The sequence below is a fragment of the Ixodes scapularis genome, unplaced genomic scaffold (genome assembly GCF_016920785.2).
Source record: "Ixodes scapularis isolate PalLabHiFi unplaced genomic scaffold, ASM1692078v2 PGA_scaffold3__209_contigs__length_174095766, whole genome shotgun sequence".
Taxonomy (NCBI): Eukaryota; Metazoa; Arthropoda; class Arachnida; order Ixodida; family Ixodidae; genus Ixodes; species Ixodes scapularis.
The window spans coordinates 171,455,145-171,478,701 of NW_024609868.1; the positions used below are offsets into that span (position 1 = coordinate 171,455,145).

Below are 23,557 nucleotides of genomic sequence, written 5' to 3' on the forward strand. Positions count from 1 at the left end.
TTTGCTATCTACAATTACAATTTTCTTTGCTATCTACAATTACAATTTTCTTTGCAATCTACAATTACAATTTTCTTTGCTATCTACAATTACAATTTTCTTTGCTATCTACAATTACAATTTTCTTTGCAATCTACAATTACAATTTTCTTTGCAATCTACAATTACAATTTTCTTTGCTATCTACAATTACAATTTTCTTTGCAATCTACAATTACAATTATCTTTGCTATCTACAATTACAATTTTCTTTGCAGTCTACAATTTCAGACAAAATGTAACAATGAAATCTCGTTCATGGACAAATTATGGAGATCAGAAGCTAAGTTTTCAGATACCAGATATTTTTAAACCAACACCCAACTATTTTAGACTTTCTAAATAGTGCCAGGTAACCCTTAATTATAAGAAAAGTGTGAAAGAGATTTTATTTATGGATGAATAAAACAATGAAAGATATGTCCTTAACTTCTTCAATGATAAATGCATGTGACAACACAAAAAAGTGTAATTTTTTAAACATCTGTTGGAGCAAAATGTAATATTATAGTTAATTAGCCCACATCTGTTTGCACACCACTGGTTGTTTCTTATTTGTTTTCTTTTGTATTTGTTTTTTTACTGTATAGCAGTGAAAGCATGTCACTCTTGTATCTCTTGTTTTGCTACAGCTGTTGCAAAAAAGGGGGGTGTGGCCTCGTCAGGCACTGCAAGAGCCTTTAGCCATGTCCCCTGAGACTTTCTGTAAGGCTGTTGTGACAAGTATGTAGCGCCCCCCTCCAGTCCACCCATCTGTGGCCGCCAGGCTCGGCGGGCAACATTGGTCACTGCGCCAAATAAACGCCGTGGAGCGCACGCCTCCCCGGTCAGTCATCGTCCACCCTCACAACCAGGCTGCGTGTCGTCTCTTCTCGGCGGGTGCTTCGGCCCCCTTCGTCCACGTTCGAGAAGGATCGTGACAGCTGTCTCAGATAAACTCAAACAAACAAACAAACAAACTTTTTGCTGAAGACTACTTTTTTTAAGGGGGAACACTGGTCTTGGAGCTTTTTTTCTTATTTTATGACCAAACCGAATGAAATTACACAAGCTTGTTCAGTTTTTTGTGCTGATTTCATATATCTGGTAATTTTTAAAGTCAGAAGAATTGTCCTCAAGATAATTAAAACTTGCCTGCCTTTGTTTGGAGGAACGATAGCAAAAAAACTGCTCAACAAAATATCCTTTTTAAGAGATGGCTAGATACTACGAAGTGTAGAGAATACAATGTTGGAAGTACTTTTAAGATAAACCCAATATTAGTGATTTTACCACACATTGAAGTGCAGTGCTCAATGCATGGCTAACAAGTAATAAAACAAAAGATCAAATAGAAAATTTTCTAGGCTTGTATTAAAAAATCTGATCTCAACATTGTATGCTTCACACATTTAGCTACACATTTCAGGAGAGGTTATATTTCTATCTGCTATAGATGCTGGAATATCCTCCTGCAAATTTTCAACTAGTCCAAAAATTGTGTTTTGTGAAAACAATGTTTTAGAGTCAACTTCAACGCACAATCAGCTTGCGTAGACATTATAAATTGATTTATAGCTCAAATATTCATCTATGAAATTAGAAGTTTGGTAGGTTCAGAAGAACAACAGCCATCGCCATTTTCAAAAGGCTGCAGTTTTAGGCAGTTTTTGGCTCCAAAGACCCATGTCCCCCCTTAAAGGAGCTGTGCAACGATATTCAATTGGAATGTTTTTCTCTCTACACTAGCTTACTGGCACACCTCGGACTCAAGGATACTCACACGCAACACCATTGGCCAAGAAACTCCTTTGTTGTGGTGTAATTTCAAGGACAAAAGCGATCATTTTCATTCAATCTCTCCTTTGCAAAATTTGATGACGTAACTCGGGGATCCCAGTACACCCAAGTGACGATATTTGAATGCGGTTCATAGATTGGACCCGAGCATTGCGTGGGCACTCGACTTGGGCTCGTGACAATTGCTAGCTCGAGAAGCATTCGGGTTGTGACCCGTGTCCAATCGCTGCAACGACGACAACAGCCGAGCCATAACAATGTCTGGAACTCAGCGCGTGTCCTGCGCTTTGCCAACCCCTGCGCGTGGCTATGATCAACACTGGCGGCATATAATCGGCTCCAGATCACGTGGCCGCTTGTTCTGGCTGCGAGTTGAGGGGGTGAACGCCGCTCGCTTTTCTTAAATTTTTTTCTGGGACTTCTATTGCGTGGGGTGAAAAACGAACGCGTGTTTCATAGGTCATTAACGTTAGGGATCCGATTTAAGCGGTATTTGTGCACAGTACAAAAATTGTTGCATCGCTCCTTTAAGTGCTATAAGAAATAACTTACGCCAGCTCCGGAAATTAAATATTACTTTAACAACTGCTTTTTGGGTCTGTATATTTTGCACTCTGTTTTGGTCGTTGGCGAGCTGGTATCTTGGCAACTATATGGACTATTTTCGTTCTGTTCCTTCGATTGTACTCTTTGAGTTACACACCACTTGGTGATATTCTCATTTTTACAAGTTATTTCTTCTTCAATTTATAACGTGGTCCTTCACCTGCGTGCCATTTGTGTTCCTCCAGAAGACGTAACGAGGAATACATACTAAAAATAATTATGTGAGAAATAAAAAAAAAGCCAGAATGTCACATTATGTAACTTGCTATAGGGAATGCTGCAAAAGCCTAACGAGCCTTCTATCATATTTTCTAAACTCTGCTGGCTCTCCACTAGCTTCAAAGCAGAGAAGTGTTGTAAATGAAAAAAGTAATTGAGATATGATAATGACATTTTGGTTGTTTTTATCGAGATCCTCTTAAAGCTAGAAGAGTTTTTGTTGATTACCAGATCCTGCTTTAACTCTTCCCTGATTGTGCCCACAGGGCATCGATCACTGGTGATAGATGGTTTCCAAGCTTTGTCAACAAATTAAATTTAGTGCAGAGAATTATGTTCCGGTTTCAACGTAGGTTTGAGCTTTATCACAAGCTGGTGGGCTGTCAAATATTAAAGCTGTTTACAACACCCTGGAACGCCGAATTAGAGCGCAGCTCTTGAGCAGGAGGATAGAAGGGTACTGAGGGGTTCGGTTTCGGTTTCAAAATTCGGTTTCTTAACCTATCGCGCTACGACTTTGTGCAGCGTTGCCCATAGATGGAGCATTTGTTTTTGTAAAATTTGCAAAGAGCGAACTTACCTGAGGAAAAAGTAAAGAAAGAAAAAGAATGGCGAAGCTTTTGTTTGTTAGGGTATGAATCCAAACGGAAGTGCCTATCTCGTAAACCTTTTGTTAAGAATAAAAACTCTCATCATACGGGTTATCCTTTAAACATAAAAATATGCCGCTCAAAAGGAAATTACAACATATAACGAAGGTTTAACAACCAAGATCTAAGCTGTCAATCAAACTCTTAGCCAATGAGAAGTATAGCAGCCAATCGGGGATAAACGTCACAGTACACCGACTTTGTGGTGCGCGATTTAAAATGGCCGAAATAGCCGCAAACTGAAATCGGTCTCACGCAATAAATATTGCTGTAAAAATTGCTTTTTCTCGCCTAAAAATTGTTTTTTGACATGCTTGTCCAAATTAGGCTGTTTAGAAAAAATCGTTTTTTTCTTTGCAGTTACCCTTTAAAAGTCCCCTTTCGAGGGCATTACATATCGCTTAAGAACGGTAGTGTTGCTTTCCGTGCTGAGTGAGCTTCGTAAGGTGCTTTTCCTTCGGGGAAAAAGGCACCCTGAAAGAGCCCTAGAAAGGTTCGCAATTTATAAAGCATGGTTATTTTGGCGCGTCCCCGACCAGCCGTGGGTGCGCCTCCATCAGTGGAGACGTGCCACAGTACCTTGCCGTGTCATATTGGCACCTAATACTATGACATTTGCACAAAGCGTGTAAATGCAAAAATTTTACCCCGTGTAATGAACGTCCTCCCCAAATATGTGTCAATTTTTCGGGAAAAAAAGTGTGTTTATTGTGCGAGTAAATACAGTAGGTCACAGGACGTCAACTTCCTCCCTAAATTTACCAGGAAAATTGAAGTGGTGTTGGGTCGTGTTGGGACGTTGGGTCGTGTAACATCAGTTTCCCGATGTGAAAGTGTTTATATATTGTGTGACATCAATTTTGTTGCTACTATATTTAGCATGGAGACTCTGGTCATGTGACGTCTGGTCACACATGACGTCCATTTTCCCGCTGAATTTAGCAGGAGATACATGGACAGACGGACACAATTTAGGGATTGGGGAGTTGCGCTGAAAAGCAGCCCACGCTATAAAATGGTCAGTGAGATGCGTGGGCACTCACCTCGTTGACGTCCCTGAGGGCTTCCACGAGCACCTTCTCAATGTTCCTCATGATGGCCATCTTCTGGTGTCCCATCCGGGGGTAGATGACCTTGTCCACAGGGGCCGCCTGCAACATTCCACCTCCATGTCTCCCGTGTTCTCCACCGGGAGACATAAGCTAGCAAAGTACGCAACTCGTGTGACTTCGTTAGTGGTAGTACAGTTAAACCTCGATGTAACGAAGTCGGTAAAATTCGCAATTTACTTCGTTACATTGAAATTTCGATAAATCGAAATTTGGCTTTAGCATGCAAAAAAAAAAATTCCGAAACATTTTACGGGTATGAAAACTCACCGAAAATGACATTTATTTTGGGGCAAAGCAGTCCGCGAGTTTTGCTTGCGCCTTGTCCGACAGTAGCAGCTGCGTCATACGGCGTCCGAGCGCCCAGAGCGCTTGCACGGCATCTTGCTGCCCATGCGACGCCGTGTACCTCGTCAGTACGTCCATCGCGTCGAGCACTTCCCGAGTGCTCGTGATCTCAGCAGTTTCTTCAGGATGGCGTCCAAAACGTTTGCTTTCTCAGCCAAAGAAAGAACTTTACGTTTCCTTATGGCAGCAAGCACGTGAGTGAACCGCCCGGTTGAAAAATAAAGCTGTTTAGTTTAGGCGGTACCAATGTTTCCAACCTACACAGCACTCTTGCCTGCACAGTTTACTTGCCCCCTTGCGCCCACACTGTGCTTGCGCCTTTGCTTTACATCGCGGTCGTCACGGTCGTAAGACGATAATCGGTCTTCTCGGTCTTCTCGATGGCACTGCCCGTGCGGTCGCGCCATCACGTCGCTCCCCCGCTGAGGTTGGCTCCCGCGGTACAGTGGACTATGATGATCAGTGAATGTCAGTGGTGATGCTGTTATGCTGTGTAAACTTTTTGCTCGGCATTTTCTGGCCAGCCCCGCGGAATCCGCTTTGCCGCATGCCTCGCCGGCGCTACCGGCGCCGCAAACGTTAGAAGGCCTGTCCCCGTGAAGTAACCTATCAAGCGCTCGCATTTGCGCATAATTTTTTTTTAACCACAATTTTTTTGCGAAGTTGTTTTTAGAGTCTATTTATTTATTGCCTTCTATGGCAATGGCGCTTCGTTATATTGAAATAGCAGCAAAATAGACTTCGTTATATAGAGACTAAAAATACATGGGGTCTATGGGCAAGAAATTATGAAAAATAAAATACTTCGTTAAATCGAGGATTTCGTTACATTGAAGTTCGTTATATCGAGGTTCGACTGTATACGATTCTTGTGGTGATGGGAGTGGAAATTGATTGTTTTTTTGTAGTAGGTCTTGCAGCGGTCAAAACATTGGTTTGGAGTAACCAACGATACTTTGAGAGTAGGTGCCAACATGTGTTTGCTTGTCAGTCGAAAATGAAAGAATGATTACTTCGCTAAAATAAAGCTCGCGCAAGTATAAGTTCGTCTTCGGCGATGGCTGAGGGTTCACCTTTCATTTTGAAGCCTATTGCTTATCAAGTTTTGCAATAAGAACGCATAAAAACGGTTATGAAGAGAATGCAAAAAGGGACACAAAACTCTAGTTTTGAGAAATGAGGCTGATGTCAAAGGGGGCCCTCTTTACGCGAGTGAGAAGAAGAAGAAAGTGGTCGATATGGTTGCTTCTCAGACAAATGAAAAAGTTATCCCTGTAGATCGTAGTTAGGAATTTTGTTTTCAGCTAAGACAAAAAAGGAAAACGGAAAACACTTGCAGGTAGCATTTTCGTCAATTCAGATTTATCCGCAACATTTCAATTTTGAAGAGCACAACAAAAAAACAGAAACAATGCAAGACCAGTATTTTGAAGGAGTGCAGTTTCCTTTCCAATCTCGAATGACTGACAAAAAAATTAGCAGTCCCGCATTAATCCAGAGTACAGTCGTGGTGAAGACCTTGGACATCAATGCTGCGTTCACGCATTATGAGGCCTTGACGGCAAAGCCTCAATTGAGTTTGTTCTCCCGAGCACGCCCCTCACAGTTCTCCCTGGAATGAATGGGGAGACGGTTTCCCAACAAGCGCATTGCTAGCACGCGGTGATGCCAAGACACCCACGTCTACCACTTTGCACCATAGTCCTGTCAAGTTTCGGCATGTTTGCCGTTTAGGGAGGCTCCGGGATACACTGTGACGTAATGCAGGAACCCGTCGCCTAAGTGGTACTAATACTAGACGCCATTCCCGACACTAATAGGTGACCAGCGTTTGAGTCGGAAGTTTCGTCATCCGAAGCGAGGCACCACAGGACTTCACGATTCCGATTCGTCCGGTGCTGGTCGTGGTTCGTCCAGCTGCATCGAGAGCCCTTCTAGGCGTGGTAGCCGTGCTGTATTCGCGGTGAAAATGGTTCACAGTTCCGCGGTACGTTGTTCTAACGCAAGCCATAGAGGGCATAAGATGTCCCAATTCCAGTGAAACAAAGCATGGAAGCAACGATGGGCCGTCGCTGTTAAGCGAGTGATAGGGCGAGGTGACCTGCGACAGACGGACGTCGGTGACCGTTTAGTGCGGTCAATATTGTTACAGGCCAGTAGAACGTTTTCTCTCTTCAGGTAGGGGCCGCGGGAAATAATGATCTCTAACAATCTTTTGGCACCCACCAAAAAGGTCTCGATTAATCCGCGAAGGGGTGAGCGCTGCTTGTCGTACAAGGCATCCGCGAGAACGCGGGATGCGATCTCGCAAGCAATCAGTTCATGGCATGACGTTTCGTCGACATACAGTGCCATCGCCAGGCCTTTTAATTCTTATATCGACAGCTCGAATTAACTTTTTCTGTAAGGAGCCGCCGCAGACTGTTCCCGCGAAGCGGCGGTGAATGGGTGGCTTACTGTGATATAAATAAACAAAAGAACAGGTCAGCTTGCTGTAATTAAAAGAAGTAAAAGCAAATGGGCAGCACCTTCATATTGACTGATAATAAAGCGGTAGTACGACCCTGCGTAGCTCATATCAAAATCGGTTCTTGTTCAGGCATGCTTTCTTACTCGACATCATTAAAAAAAACGCGAGGGGGGGGGGGGGAGTTTGGTAGTTCACGGGGGACAACTTATTTGAAGTACCAAAAACGAGCGACTGTTAAAAAGCAGGGGAGGAAGTGGCCGAGTGGGCTGACACTTCTCAGCTCGGAGCGTGGAGAGAAAGCTTGCGCCGGGAACCTCCTGGGATCGGTTCGCCGCCCCCCCCACCCGTTTCGATCTGGATGAGTTTCGTACCTTCACGCGTTCGTGTGATCACTGCTGCGTGATGCACGTTAAAAACCCCAGGTTAGTGGTTGCACTGCACCGGCTAAGTTTCTCATCTACAGCTAAGAGACCGATTACCTGCTGAGGCGCATCTCCATCAAGGCTGTATAAACATAAAGAGCAAACTAATTTTTAGTGTTAAAAAGCAAGGATTGTGACGTAGTCAGATGTCATTGAAACTAACTTCTGTACGGAAGTGGCGTTTCAATCGCGCGAGAAAACATATTAGCCGAGTTTGAAACGCCGTCTGAACGACTTCTTCCCCTGTCTTCAACTTTTGATTGCTTCAAGATTTTCTTACCAAGTCTCAGGTGTTCTAACAAAATGAGCAAAGTACGCCAGACCTCCGATCGGGCATTTCAGCTGGCCGCGTCCTACGGCTGACATTCGCACCTATTTCAGTCGTGATGTGATCTAACGTAACCATCAAAAATAAACAGAACCGAAATGAAAAACGCTGGCTCAAAAGAAAAACAAAACATCTAACCCCAGTTTTCATGCGAAGACCCGGAAAGCGCGGTGCGAGTGCAGCTTGCCGCCGGCCGCACTCGCTCTGCGCTTTCGTGGCCGTTCTCGACGCTTCTGTGTACTGACTGCTACTTAACATATCCGTAGAAGTAACTTGGGACGTTCAGAAGTGCGTAAGTCATTCAGCAGCAGAGGAAGGTGGCCCGGATTGATTGGGTTTCAACACCCGCAGACGCTTCCATAGCCGTCCTGGGGCTGCGTCGGCTGCTAGCTACGAACCGGAAGTGAAGAATACCCAGAGTGCTTTGCGGCTGCTGCCAAACGCCGGTCACCTATTGTGCTGCACCCGCGCCTCAAACTTCTGGCGAAAGACGCCCGTCCGGTGGGTTCTGACGCCCATCTTTCCTTTGCCGTCGCGTGCTACACCCCGTCTTAATACTAGCGTTTCTTTCCTGTACACGAATATTAGGAGTGTTCTTCCAAAAAGTGTCGTCTTTCCTCACTCGTCGATTCTTGCTCGGCGTCATTAATCGCGTTGACTGAGACATGGCTGAACGATACCATTCCCGATTACAACATTTTTGTCAGTGGGTTGCAATTCACTAAGAGCTCCTTTCTATACAGATCAATGTTAGTTCTTCTCTAGAATGGGCATTTGTGTCCTTTAAGTGTGGAGCTAGTGACGTCATTGTTAGTGTTTTCTACCATACTCCCGATACGATACATGTGCGTTCCAATTCCGTCGAATTGTGAGTGAAATGTTTACGCGTTTTTCCAACAGCGCAATAATTATATATGCTAATTTTAACTTTCCTGGCATAAATTGGACTATGCTATCTGTCGCAATAAGCAATTTGGAGGCACATGCCTTTCTTCGGTCGTGCCTTGACTTCTTATTATCTGAACTCATTACTCAACCCGCATGGCCCTCTCTCGCTTCTGCCAGCATTCTCGATTTAATTTTAACAAACAATCCTGATGCTCCTTTTAACATAAATCATCCAGACAGGTTTTCCGATCATGACATTTTCAACGGACGCTTCGTCCTTTCCATTAACAAAGGGACTACTAGTATGAAAGTGTAATGGCATAGTGAGTTTTGATTAACTCTGAATTATTGCTTTTTTTAAAAACATATTTTGATTGAATACATGTGACACACCCGAAGAAAATTGGAATTTGTCTATAAATACTCTAATTTAATTAAAAAAAGTTTGTTCCTGACATATTCATGAAATGCAATAGCAGTGTACCGTGGTTTACAAACAACTTGGACGGCCTAACAGTAAAAGGAAACGACTCTTTAGGCGTGCTGACAAGAACAGGCAATCAGATTCATGGCTCCGATACAAAAAGTGTGACGATGAACACCAATCACTTCTTCAATTTACTCGTTGGCACTTTTACTGTCATGATCTGTCATCCATGCTAATAAATAACCCTCATAACCACCGCACCGCATCCAAAAACAAGCAATAACGCCACACCGCTATGGCGTGCGCAATGTAAACGAATCCGGCATCCTCACACTCCGGGTATCGCGTGATGTACATGTGCTGCTCAGTGGCGCCTCCTAGCAAGGTTCTAACCGCAAATACGAATGTGGCATTACTTTTTTGGTTTAAAGATAACTGAAACTCGTAAATATTTATTTCTCATTACTTATATATTCTCGATAGAGAAGAAACAAACGCGCCAGTTCGATTGGTGGTAAAAGAAAAAGAAGCCTAGAACTTCTTTTTGTCGAGGATGGCGCCGTTGTTGCGGTGGTGAGAATGCCTCCCCAAGTCGACCACAGAGTGTTGTCACCTGCCTTGCTTGGAAGCTCTTATTTGGTCACCGAGGGTCATGGCACGAACTCCCACAAGCACAGTGCATTTACTCGTCACTTTTCTCAAAGTTTTCAGTGTACCTCGCCGATTGTTTTGTTGGGGTCACAGCGCTGCACTTTGTTGGAAAGTGCAGCGCTGTGAGCTCCCCACAATGCTGGATCGGTGCAAGAAAAATTCGGTACCTCACTTATCTCGAAACTCTGATTATCTACAATTTTTTTCTAGTTTTTATAACCCATAGTTTAGGAGGGTTTGCTGTAATAGCAATTACAAGGATGCCCCGAGAATCACAAAGCACCTACCATCACAATGCCACGTCAAGCTGTGGAAGCCTCGTGAAGTGAATTCCCTTCTTTTGCTTAACTGTTAGTACCATAAATTTAGGGACACGTGTCTGGATATCATTTTTTTCTTATTTGAAGTATTAGAGAATTGAATCAATTTTCTAAATAAACTGCAATAAACAGCAAACCCTCAATGAAAAATAAACTCCAAGAAACAGCCTCAGAATTTCACTAAAAATAACCTAGAAAAACGCCGAACTTTAATAATGGTCCAACATTACAGTTGAGATGGAGAGTCCACCCCCTACACCAGCGCTCAGTGTATTATGCTCGCGCAAATCATTCCCCCAGCAGAAACCAGCATACAGACAAGCCAAACCAAACATAGCAGCCTCCCTGCGGAAGGTAGGAAAGCTACAGAAACGAGCTTGGCTGCGCAACATGCATGGCCAGCAAAGCTGAGCTACAATTACCTAGTCCCTGGAGGGGTTTTGTCCATCGAGTATACTGACGTAAAGAAATATACCGTTGTGCAGGTGGCTAGGCCTTGGAGCGGTCACCTGGCCCTTTGCGCCGTCGACATTGAAACAGCGCTGGGACTTATCCGGATTTTCTTTGGCAAACGCCAAAAATGCTGTAAGAAAGCTATAAAATTTGCAGAGTCGTTACTGCTGCACGTTACGTTCGTAGAGGCAAGAAAAAATCAAAACTTCTCCCGAGCTAATACAAAAAAATATAAAAGCTTTGATTGCTTATTTTTAAACTAAGTGCGCTTAATTCCAAGCATCTCGCTGTGCCCGCGAGCTTTCAATGATTCATTGAAAGCTGATCGATGAAGGTACTCTATGTCTATCCCGGGTGAAAGGAACCCACCGAACCCGAGACGTTATTCACGCAAAAAGTCACTTATGATTATAGGAAAATTCACATTTGAGCTTTAAAAGTGACATTGTGCGTGACTGATGCATTAGTGCGGTTGGAGTAGGAGGTGAACCAGAGTTTGGTGCCCCGTCGATCAAGAAGCGTGTGAGAACTAACTCAACTACCAAATTTATCCGAATAAGGTCACCATTTTGTTTTTCCTTCTCAGCAGGGTTCTTTCAAATTAAGACGGGGGTCCACCCCAGTACAGCCACCTAAGATAAGTGTGTGCAGAAGGGGAGCCTTCCCTCGTCAAAGAGGCCTCGAAAGGTTTAAACCCACCCACCCAATCTGACACGAGCACTGCCCACACAGCCAGGCACAGGTGGGTCAAAAGCGCAAGCCTAAGGAACAGGTTAGTGCGGTAAACAATTTTTCCTGGGGAGAGTCGTCCTTTTATAAACGATGGCAAAGTCGACAGAGTAGGGCAGGAGCGCCTCGAAGGTAGGACGGGCGTGTGGGCCTCACCTTGTACCAGAAGTTGACGGAGACGGTGTAGTCTTTGCCGGGCGCCGACTCCACCTGGTGCCACCAGTACATGGGCAGGTAGAGCACGTCCCCGGGGCCCAGCACCGTCTCCCAGCCGCGCAGGTGCGCAAATTCGGGGAACCGGCTCAGATCCGGGTCGGAGAAGTCCACCTGCGCGCCACCCCAAGCACGTGACTCCTTCTCTCGCCTCGTGTCGAGAAATGCCGTCGGGCTCAACGGCTCCAAATGCCACTTCGGTAGGAAGCCTTCGCTGATTCTTTCTAGAGACGGCTCTTTGAGCAGCAGACGGCGTCCCGTGAAGTATGAGCGAGTGTGCACACGTCTTGAGCGAACACTTGGATGGTTGTGACTACAATATTTTCACGTCGCCTCGAGAAATCGTTGCAAACAAATGCTTGCACCAGCATGGTTTTTGCGATGTAACTTGACGCAAGGGCTAACATATGAGAAACAGACAAGCGTCTTGGCGGTCTTTAGGCCGAATCGCCGCGAATCCAGGCATGTGAAGCTCGATTACTGCTTCTTTTTTTTTTTCTTCAAAATGAAAATTGTAGCAGTGCGTGCTCGTGTACTCATCACTACGTGACGCAATTTAAAGACACCAGGCTAACGGTCGTACGAGCTCCTTAACACTCTCGCGTTAAAACCTCAACGAGTATAAATACTCTGTAAGTATCCCTTTAAAGGGGCCCTGCAATCATATTCAAGTGTCTGCCTTTTTTGCAGTTTCCACGTCTCTTGGGATTTGGGCAAGCCAACGGGCACGGAGAGAGTAACTAAATATCAGTGCGTCATATTTTAACCGGACGACGCGGAAACCTCCTCCACCGACAAGGGCCACCTGCGGTACCGAAAGCGCGCGAAATGTGACGTCTTTGGTCCTGGGCTTACTACTGGTCAGAGCCGCTAAAAGCTTCTTTTAAGTCGAAATACAAAACATAAGTGGCGTGAACCGTTTCAAATATTTCTAAAAATACTTTTTGTTCACTATTTTAGATCAGAAAAGAAACAAATGCGGTTCACAATGTACGAAAACAAGAAATGACCCGTTGATATACCCACCACCAAGCGGTGGAAAAGGCGGCGCATACTAGAAAGGAGTTGTGGGATCAGGCGCCGACACAAAAAGGCCCCAGATGTACGTGGCAGCGCTGCGGTCGTATGGACTGGAGGATCCGACCGGTTCCGAAGGCCTTTGGCGAGAAGCTTTGTCTTGCGGATAGGCCGTTTCGCTGTATGGCAGCGCAAAGTGGCTTCCCTTCTGAACTGATCTTTACCCCGAGTTTGCTGTCGTTTGTGGCCAATGAAGCGTCATGCCGATTAGTGCTTAATCCCGCAGCAAATGCAATGAGAGCTGCTCTGGCTGCCTGCTGCATACAGCCTATCCAGAACACGCTTTAGTGGCGCCCTCTCGCGCCGTCGACACGGAGTGCGGCAGTCGTGAGTGCTCGATGAGCTCACTACTTCTCCTCTAGTTCACGGCCACTCTCAAGCAACCAAGGACGTCATGAGGGAGGTTAGTTTTTGCTTGCTTTTGTAATTTTAGTTTGCCTATAACCTTTAAAATAAAGAGAATTTCGAGAAAAGAAAAGTTTCACTAAGTCACTATGTTCAGTGCGCTCAGGTTCGGTGCAAATTAAAAACCAGTAAAGAAGTTCTTGCAGGGCCCCTTTAAGAGCAGAAAAATGCACTTAGGAAGAAAGGTAATGTGGGCACTCATAGGCATTTGTGCTGCATCTTGCTGAATAAAAATGACAATGTATCAACTTACATTTCTAGAAATCATTGCAAAAAATAAAACTTGCACTCTTGAGAGCAAACTACGGCCACAGATTGCCTTTTCCCTTCCAACACGCCTTCAGAGGCCATGGTGGAGAACATCCTCTACCATTCTCCCTAAATGTTTGCACGTGAGCACTTTGTCAGTAGCATCCTGATGTCAGAAAAACGCAGGGTCATGGCCAGTACCTCGACCAATGACAGAACTCAAGAAGCACATAAACCCCCACCTGCTCCGTTTTTCTCCCCACCAAAGTTGCCCGCGCAGCATCCGCTAGGGCCGACTTCTCGAGCACAGACTCTTTTTGACTCCAAATGAAGGTCGACACGCACAAGAAGCAAGTACCAGCCGACGCTCTTTTGTGTCACCAACTGACCTAGCAGTCGTGGTTGATCTCAACAATGAGAACCCAAGCAAGAGGGAAACCACTGCCTCTATGCACAGGAACACACGAGGGGAACGTTCAAAGCACGAATTTTGGCAAGATCCTAAGCCAGAAGTATGCAATGAAACTGGCCCTTCGGCGGGAGCAAGTAGACCAAAATGTGTCTCTTTGCGCAAAAGAAAGGAGGCAGGAAAAGGTGAGGGAGATATCCCCATACACAAAGCTCTGCCCCCACAGATGGCGTTCTCTTCGGTGGCTAGCAAACAACATCCTGGCTGTCACTCCTTCGTTCGTTGTTGCGCATCTGATGGCCATTCGTCGGCAAACAACAAAAACTCTTTACTCTTCCCTTTCTCAAAAAGCACAGGCAGCCATTGATACGACTAGCAGACGCCGCCGCATTCGAGTACCCTCTGCGCTCTCCAATCGGAGACTAGCGCCGCAACACCGCTCCACCCTCCGTGCGAAGAGTGGACGAATGGCTTCCCCACCTGGCTCTGGCGGTCGTGGGGGTGCCAGACCGGGTGTGGGTAGAGGCAGCCGTACTGGTCCGGGGAGAAGAGCAGGAATCGCTTGTGGCCCCGCAGGTGGGCAAAGAAGTTCTGCTGCTCGTCGTAGTGGGCGGGGGTCACGTTGCCTGCAACCGTCCAAAAGACAAGGTGGGATCGGGGGGTTTATGTGTCGAACCGACAAAGGGCATCTGGCAAGCACCAGCGAAGGACCAAACATTCATTTCCATCACCCGAGCTTCTTTCGACGCACTATGAGGCGCCTTCTCCATAAAAAGCCTCCGTCAGACTGCAGGCACCTATATACTGGGAATCGAACCCGCCAAGCGGAGACTCTTAGGCCGGTGCTTTGCCTCGGAGCCACTGAGGCAAACGCCGCGGAAACGAAGCTCGACCCAAAACCAGCGATGGCAGCTAAATGTTTATGGCACTGTCTCGGACAGCGAGTTAGGATGAAAGCATGAAACGCCTTTATTAAAGACATCACAGCCCCGCTAAACTAGGACACTAGTTGCACTGCGGGCAATGCAACTGGAGCGGAAAGCGTGCTGACATGCGACGCTGAAGCGTCGCTTGCCACGACGCAGCTGGACTGAGAGGCGAAACCAACTCGCGAACTGGCCAACTCTGCAGCAGCTACCGTTTTTTAAACGCTTTTAATGCGAAAGCATTAAATGTCTCATGGAGCAAGCTGACGTCATCAGTTTGAAGCGCGAAAACGGCTCCTAGTTTCTGCTGCGATCCTAATAGCAGCGATTCGCCTTCGGTTCCATTGGCTGGCGAGCGTCGACAGGCCGCTGCGCCATGGCGTCTGAGATCCCGAAGCGCACGCGTTCTAGTACGCAGCAGACGACAAAGGGAGCAGACAAGCAAATGACAAAGGGAGCAGACGAGCAGACGACAAAGGGAGCGGACGAGCGGCTTGCAGGCTTTTGCATTCACAACTCAAAAGAAATGCTTAGTAATACCAAATGCTGAAGTGGCTACAGTAAGAAAGTGTTTTGTGCCTTAAAAATGCATTTCTTAATTGAAGGAGGCCCAGAACGCCGATTATCGCTCGGAGGTTTGCCTTTTCCGCTAACATTGCAGTGCTGCGAGATGAGAAATAAAAAAAGACGAGGCAGTTTTTCCATATACCAAGATGAAGCAGCCTCATGACCTAAGGGCATTCACTGACAACAGATACCTTAAATCTGCATTGTTTATGTGGCTAACGAGTTGCAAAAAACATGAGGTGCCAACGAAGAATTTCGATAAACTGAGAACAACCAGACTGTTTCAGCTACCATACAATTGTGTGTAAGGGCTGCGCGCTGCGCTCGTGTAAGAGCTGCACCCCCCAAATTTAAAGAAAAATACATACAAAAAAGAAGAGTAATTATCTGCGTATTAGCTACACTCCCCCCCCCCCCTTTTTTCCCAAGGTGGACCAACCACTTGTGCAAAGAGTGCGGAAGCTCTGCATCTCCGCCATCTTTACTCCGCCCCTGCCGTCATGTGCGTGCCTCTGCTCGCCCTTTCCAACGTGTTTTAAAGCACAGATAACGCAGAGACAGGAGTAAAGTTTCGTAAAGCTGTCCTTTCATCCACGGTCTCCTTCCGCCCATGTGACAATAGCTGCTGTGAAATCGGACACCCGGGTTTCCGAAGGTCGCCGTTGGGTGTCGTGAATGTGTCTCCTGCTGGTTTATGTGAATGCTCCGTTCTGCCGGTTTATGCGGGCCCCACATCCTGAGAGCAGTGGGCAAGTTTTTGAACTGTCACTTATGCCCTGGAGTGCGGCAGACGAGCAACGCGTCGCAAATACGGCGTCGAATAGATCTGCGTATAGTGTTGGACAAAGCGTGTCGTCCAATGGTACGCTTCAGCCGCTCGACGTCGGCATCGAAACAAACGTTGAGGTGAAACTCTACAGAATGGCTAATGTGAACTCCAAAAGGCGCTTACAGGACGGCTCACAAGGACAGCTCTGGCCACTGCTGATGCCGGTAACACTCAAGCACCGGGGATACCGCAGGTTACAACGATTGAGACCGAAATAAAGGCGCTCGAGACCACTGCGTGGAATTGCAAGTACATCCATTTTTTTATGCACATTCAAAACTATTCTGTTCTTATCCATATACTATAGGCTGGACCTAAAAAATGAACCCCGAAGTTTGAAGAAAAAACAAGTGTGGTCCTTACACAGATTTATATGGTATACTTTACTGGTGTCTTTGTTTGAGTGTATTCTGGAAAGTGTCAAACATTCTGGTGCTAAAATAGTTGTGCTTAACAAAAAAAAAAAATCACTGGGATTTTTTTATGCTTTAAAACTAATGGTGAATTCCACTGGTAGATCCAAAGCGCTTTCCAAAATCCGCGAGGGAGGCAAAATTCCGCTCCCTTCAACCCGGACTCGCATTTTTGGAGCAACCTACCGATTCGCCCGAGAAGGTTGGCCAATTCAAAATGGCCGCTGCTCGAACTTGACAAGCCGACCAAGGCCTCAGCCAACTGATCTTTCCGACGAGCAGTGACAACTGTGACGGCTCACCTGCAGAAATAACACGCGACACTGGCCGGACGAAAATGTCCGTACCCTCGAGCCTGTGTCACAAATAACGAGGAAGACGTCCGCGTTCATCACCGTCCCGTACCTTTCGGCCGCCTCCAAGTGGAGGGGCACGCACAGCGATCACCACTGGAAATCAAATTGCTGGCAAGACTTTAATAAACACAAAGAGGTAACAAACCATCACTTGCACGGCCGTTGCCTAATCTGTTTTTGCTTTATTGCCCGAGGGAGTGAGTAGGCACTTCCTTGACTGAAAAGAACCCCCACTACAGGAGCTGGCGTGGGCAGAACCAGTAGACTTCCCATAGATTAACAAGCTTTCGTCACCACACTAAAGAAAAAAGAAAGCTCCAGAATTTGGGTATAACAAAGTCGACGCGATTTCTGAATATGCTTGCTATAGCCATACTTTACTATAAGTGGAATATCCGCAAAAGTCACGCTTTTTTGCGCACACTACATATCGTTGCCACGCAGCATATAGCATAGGCTTTTGTAGTATAGGCTTTTGTAGCAGGTGCTGTTCTGTCTTTGCATATTTGAAGTGCAAAGAAGCCACCATAAGGCCACGTTTCACTTCATTACAATAGAAGTTAAGAGTGCGCATTGTAACTCTATTCGGATGATGTTGTAACAAAACCGAAAAGCGGGTAGTATCTCAATATCCAGAACTCTCCAGTGACTCTCGTTAGCCATGCAAAGCACGCGATAGAAAAGCACGCAGAATGTTGAAGTTCGGAACATGCCTGCAAGAGATACAGCAAGGGTCACTGTCGCAGACTCCACGAGGTACGTGATCGAAGCGCGCGCTGTGGCGCTGTCTCGGCAACGAGAGTCTCCCTTCAACAATAAAGCTAAACAACAACTCGCACGCGTCCTCCGCCTCGCGCCGTCTGCTCGTGCTCGGGGTCTTGCCCAGCCATATCAAATGGAACTCGATCAGCGAGGCAAAAACAAACAAAATTCTTTAGAGCGAGTCTTTATTGTGGATGAAAGTAGCTTTCGTTGTTCGACTGCGCTCGGCGTGTCTAAGCTGTCTTTACAATTTGCGCTTCAATCGCTTCAATTGTGTCCAACTGCAGGAAGAGGCCGCCGCATCCAACAGAGGTGTCAACGAAGTAAGCTGGGATCGCGTCAACTGCCACCACAGCCTCTCCGGCTGACGCCGACCTCGTAGCAGGTTCGTTATCCTCGTCCCTCTCTCTCGCAGGTTCTGCGAGCTAGTGATGTTGCAACCCAACACCCGGCACGCGAGATGGCCATCGCGTAGCATGCGACGCGGCGTAGCCAAACTCGTCGACAGCGGAGTTGCGTAATTTTTTCCGGAAAAGCTAGCTCGGTGCCGGAGTGTGCCGTGAGAAGTCGGCAAACACGTTTTACTTACTCTTGGGATTCTAGAACACTCTTTTCTAGTAATATTCGCAAAAAATAATCTCGGAGCTTCGAGGTTTTTCTTATGTCCGCAGTGCCACCTCCACTTTGTTCGTTAAAAACGGGATAAAATTACACCAAAAGTGTACCAGAGGGGAGCGTACGACAAACATTCGTTCGTTATATCCAATATTTGCTATACTCTAATTGGTTATACGTGGGTTCGAGTGCATTTGATTCTAGCGCCGAAAATGGAGTGCTGCAGTGCTTGCGATGCACGCAAACTTCTGGCGAGCTCATCTTGCACAAAAATAGATAAGAGTTCGAAGCAATTATTCGGGCCTCCAACGCTGCGCCCAGACAATGAGACAACACCATTCTGTCGCATCAACCAGGAAGTCAACAAACCCTGGTTCCATGGGTTGAAATGCGCCACGAGAGATCCGAAGAAGCTCTACGCTCACCGACAATGGCTCTAGTCAATACCGGCACAAAGAAGAACATAGAATGGGATGAAAAGACGGGCCAGTTAGTAGAGGCAGGGGTGGAACTCGCGAAATGTACTTGGGAGCAGCCACGGGAGCAGCTGAAACAGCTGTTTCGGAGCAGGTTGGGAGCAGCTAAGACTACCTTCTGGAGCAGGCTAGGAGCAGCTCAGGTCAGTTTTCATTGCATTTTGGCTAGTGTCTTAGACAAGCACGGGAGCAGTTTCATTTGTGCTTAGCAGCACGGATGAACATGAGTGGTCAGGGACCTAGGTAGATGGGATGACGGTGTAACAGATGCAAAAACTTGAAACTTTGTGAGCCTTAATGAGAACCAAAAAGCAAGTGCCATATGATTCTGAAGATAGTGTTCTTGATAGTTTCTGAGTGGCTTTCAGCTGCTCGAAATGCAAACCAGCACTGCTTATCGCACAACGTACACGTGCTCAACATAGTAATTATACGTGCGAACCTCTTGACGTGCGTAAGCAACGGATATGCAGTTGCACGGAGGAACAGGGCAACAAGTTTTGAGTTTATCCTATTGTGCAACTCAATATCGAAGCAGCAGACTACGATTAAAACAGAGTTATCGTGTTCAAAGCGATAAGCAGGAGCAAGGTTAACGTACACCGAGCAGATCTACCGCTCGCGTGAGAGCTGCTGGCCGGCAAGGTTTCGGATCGGACCGCGTTTCAGGTGTATCAAATCACGATTTACCTCGCGGGAATGCGGTTCCAACTTCTAACAATGAAGTATTAAAAGGAATCTTTTGCTCATTTGTTTTCAACTGGCCGACGTCCGGATCCCGGGCCGCAGAGCCTCAGGCAATCTGACGCCTAACGACTCGACCTCACCTTGGCCGACTTGCTTAAACGCTTATGGTTGAAGAATAACAACCCAGTCGCAGGTAATGTAGCCCTTGGAATGCCACCCCCCCCCCCCCCCCCCCCCAGTTTTTTCGCACGCTTCCGACTCGGGATACACAGAGAGAATAAGCAGAACAAAGGATTGCAAGGCCGACCAAGCTAAACACGCTCATTGTTGCCAATCGAGTCAATAGAAGCCAAAACCAAGACAAAATACAATTTTTTTTTTTGGTTTTGCAATTTGATGCATAATGGCACGAGGTATTGACTGTGGCACAGTTTCTGTAACATGGTGCAGGATGGCGCAGACAAATGCGTCTGGCGCAAAATAACGGAAATGGCGCAGCCGTTCGAGCCCCGTAGACGCCTTCCGAGTCCGCGTTTCCTGGCACTTTTAGTATTCTCGAAGAGGTCATACACTAAAACAAGGAGAACAAAAAAAAAAAGACATCTGATGCTTGCTACAACGTAAAGACCGGGGCAGGACCGGCACCAAGGGGCCCGAGATTGCTCACCTCCGGTGCCCACGAGCAGCAGATTGGAGGTGAGGGGGCCCCAGCCATTGTGCTTCTGCTGCCGGTTCACCCAGTCCCAGTTGAAGCGCAGGAAGTCCAGCATGATGCTCTGCCCCACCGTCTCGTTCAGCATCTGCTGCAGGTAGTAGTACCTGTCCGGGCAGACACATCAGGGGGCGGGATAGGGCGTCCGGCGGACCACCGGTGCCAAGAGACAGCCGTCGCTTCTGACCAAGCTTGCCCAAGCGTCGTCCATGGAATGCATCCAGGTTTATCTATGTTTTTGTGGCAATAACTATGTTTCTGCTCTAGCATGTTTCGCCTCGCCGCATACCACAATGTATGCTACCACCCCGTTCGACCATCCAGCGCTCCACACGACTTCGCGCTCTGTGCACTGCTCCGCCCCACCAAAAGGTCGTGCGACACCCCCGAAGCTACGAATTGGGCCCGGTAGCTCGCAGCGTCCAGTCCTTCATGAGGTGATACAGTTTCACTTTCTTAGGTTAAATTCGAACAATTATTAGAAAGCGCATACGGCGACGGATGAAAATAAATGCCGACGGATGGGATACAAATGAAAGGGAGGATCGAGGGGAAGAGAAAATTTCAAGTAGCATTTTGAGTATGAAAAGGTTTTTTTTTATTTATATTTACCGTCAGCCTCGCAGGGAAGAACCGGTACCCAGTGGCGTAGGCAGAGGGGGGGTTTGGGGGGTCGAAACACCTCCCGAAATGCCAAAGCTACCCCCCCCCCCCCCCCCCAACGGTGCCCGCTCGCTCCCCTGCTCACGCAGTCGGCTTTGCACGAGGCACGAAGCAACGGGGGACGCACACCTTTTGTGATCAGAATCACGTGCTTTCGACTAGAAATTACCGCGGATAAAAAGGTAACTGTGACTAGTGATATCAGAATGCAATTTACAGATTCTCTTTATCATCTCATTTATGCCAAGCACTTACACATCAGAATGAAGCCACCTGCGTTCACGGAAAAAAAATATCCCGGACGTCCTCCGCTTGAACTTCAATGTCGCGGCGACTATTCAAAAACGCTATACTTCATTTCAGCTTAGGTCCAGACCACGGTGTAAGATACACTCTTTAGGTGAGGACACGGCGGGGCTGAACGCGCGGCGCGAGGAATCAGATAGTGCTCGTTCGACGGGCATCCGAAAGGCTGCATTAGGGTGCCTCAATGTCCTTCTGTTAAGGGTGATGCCACCCTTTGTAATACCCGATGCCGACAGCACGCGCTCACGGGTAAAATACAAAGAAATTGACGAAAACAAAATGTCGCCATAGCACAGTCAGCGCCACAAACGCGTGCAGGGACACGCTCTTTGACGCGCGTCTGAACAAAAAAGAAAAATAAATGAGTGGGACAAAATGGCGAGATGTCTCCACCCTAAGCAAAGCGCACATGAAGGCACCCTAGGCTGCATTATTCCGCGGCCACCGTGCCCGCGGCTGACATTGTCGCCGGTGGCCAAAAAGCGAAACTGTGTGAGAGCGAGAAAAGTTATCTCGTTGCCATGACACCCCGGTACACCGTGGTCTTTCTGCACGAGCGACAACTTCGCTGGAGCTCTGCGCGTGTGGAGGAGGAGGCGGCACGTGCCGTCGTTGCCGTGCCCACGGGTCGACGAATCGCCTGCCGGAGCCGCTTGAAACAATGGTGAGAGAGAGTGAAGAGCAAACTTTATCGGGCACGTCGCGAGGAGCGTGCTGTCCTCACCTGAAGAGTATTATCTTGCAGGGTGGTCCAGACGTAGCCGATGCTACAAGCACGAGCTCCGGGCTTGCAGCGTCCCTGCCAAGCACACGCGCTCGTGCAGTGCAAGCACTGTTCACGGCCACGTGTTCACGCCTGTAGCATCGGCTGCGTCTGGAATTAAGCTGAAACAAAGTATAGACCGAGCAGTCGCTCACTCGAAGTGGACGCTCTCAGGTATGTTTTCAACCGTCGTAGTGAAGAGAACGAGCGCTCAGCTTCTGCCGTTGTTGAAGGGGTCATGAAACGATTTTCCTACATCTTCCTCCTTAGCTTTAATCCTCAACTCAGATGCGAATTGTGAAATCACGTGGTCGTGACATTCCTTCGGCACCGGTGCGATGACTCCTAGCTTCCACCGTGCTTTTTATGCACATCATAGAACTTGTCATTCCCTAGTGACAATAAGTTCTGTCAGGGCACTCATTGGCCACGAACGCGAATCCAAACATTCGTCGAAGGATTGTTGACGAGCGCATACCTCCGAGTGACGCAGTTCTCATGTCCAATGCGTGAGCTGGGCTCTGCTGACGTCAGTTTGGCGCCGGTGACGCGCTTTTGGAACCGCGGATGTATTATAGTGAAAAGGCGGACAGCTTTTGAAGGCAAGAAGGTACAAAATAGTCCGCTATATTTTCAAATGCTCGTACCGAAAACCTGGCTTTTGACTTTCTAGACTCTTTCTTTTGGCCAACTAAACGATATGCGATTACTAAAGTCCCAATTTAAAATCATTCATCCCAACCCAAAATTCGTTTCATGGCCCCTTTAAGGGAAGGCACTACCCATAAGAAAAATAATTTCTGCAAAAAAAGTTGATTTTGTGAAATGACATGTTTAGATCCACCAGCATCTCGAGAGCATTCCCAGAAAGTTTAATTAGTTCACATTGCATTGTTAATTTTTTTTTTTTTTTTTATAAATTAATTTTTATTTACTAAAGCAAAAGAAAAGGTAGGGTTTGGAGCACTTTGAATGCATTTTTCTCCATTCCACTTTTAGTATAAATTCCATTTTAGTCAATCTATCGTTTGATAATGGTAACACCAGGGAAGGCCAGTTCTTCACTTTTCCTGACTGAAATTTAATAAGGAATGCGGCTATGGAACTTTTTTGTCCCTTTACAGGTGTCTTTTATAAAAAAAATGTTGACTATTTGTCGAAGACACAGAAGACCAAAAAGTTGACCAATTTTGCAGAAGAGACAATTTATAAAAGTAAATGACTTTTTACAAAAATCTTTTCCTAGCCGCACCCCCTAGGCATTCTGCTACATATCTAGCGAATAAAAACCTTGAATATTGTGATAGTTTTCCGACGATAGATTAACTAAACAATGTAGGCGTGTTGCTGATAGAAGCTGCTCTAATTTGCTTCCCATTTAACCAACCGACAAACCCGAAATTTTGTTATGCACCCTCTAGCATGACCACCAGAGTATACCCTGTTAATTTCATTAATTTTAAGCCAAGCGTTCAAAAGTTGACCCTCCCAGGGGGTGTGTCCCCTTAAGGGCAGAGCCACTAGAATCTTGAGGAGACAATGGACGTTCTGAAATAGTGCCTCCGGACAGAGGGCGACCGCCTGTACACCGCAGACGTGACGGGCGCTTCACGTTTCTCCCTGTTGCAATGGACGCCTAAAATTTCCCTATTTTTGGCGAAGTTCCCCTCACTTCGCGAAAGTCGTCGCTC

At 46.7% G+C, this 23,557-nt stretch overlaps 1 protein-coding gene across 3 annotated transcripts in view; it reads right to left on the minus strand.

Moving 5' to 3' along the window:
* The window catches only part of LOC8037527 (hypoxia-inducible factor 1-alpha inhibitor), a 52,923-nt gene that overhangs the window by 3,396 nt on the left and 25,970 nt on the right, over positions 1-23,557 (minus strand). For all 3 annotated transcript variants that reach the window (XM_042292670.1, XM_042292671.1, XM_002412333.5), the window contains exons 3-6: positions 20,090-20,241; positions 14,272-14,417; positions 11,595-11,765; positions 4,337-4,444 (exon numbers count right to left, since the gene is read on the minus strand). In XM_042292670.1, coding sequence (XP_042148604.1) covers positions 4,337-4,444; positions 11,595-11,765; positions 14,272-14,417; positions 20,090-20,241 — 577 coding nt within the window. The remainder of the gene's footprint in view (positions 1-4,336; positions 4,445-11,594; positions 11,766-14,271; positions 14,418-20,089; positions 20,242-23,557) is intronic.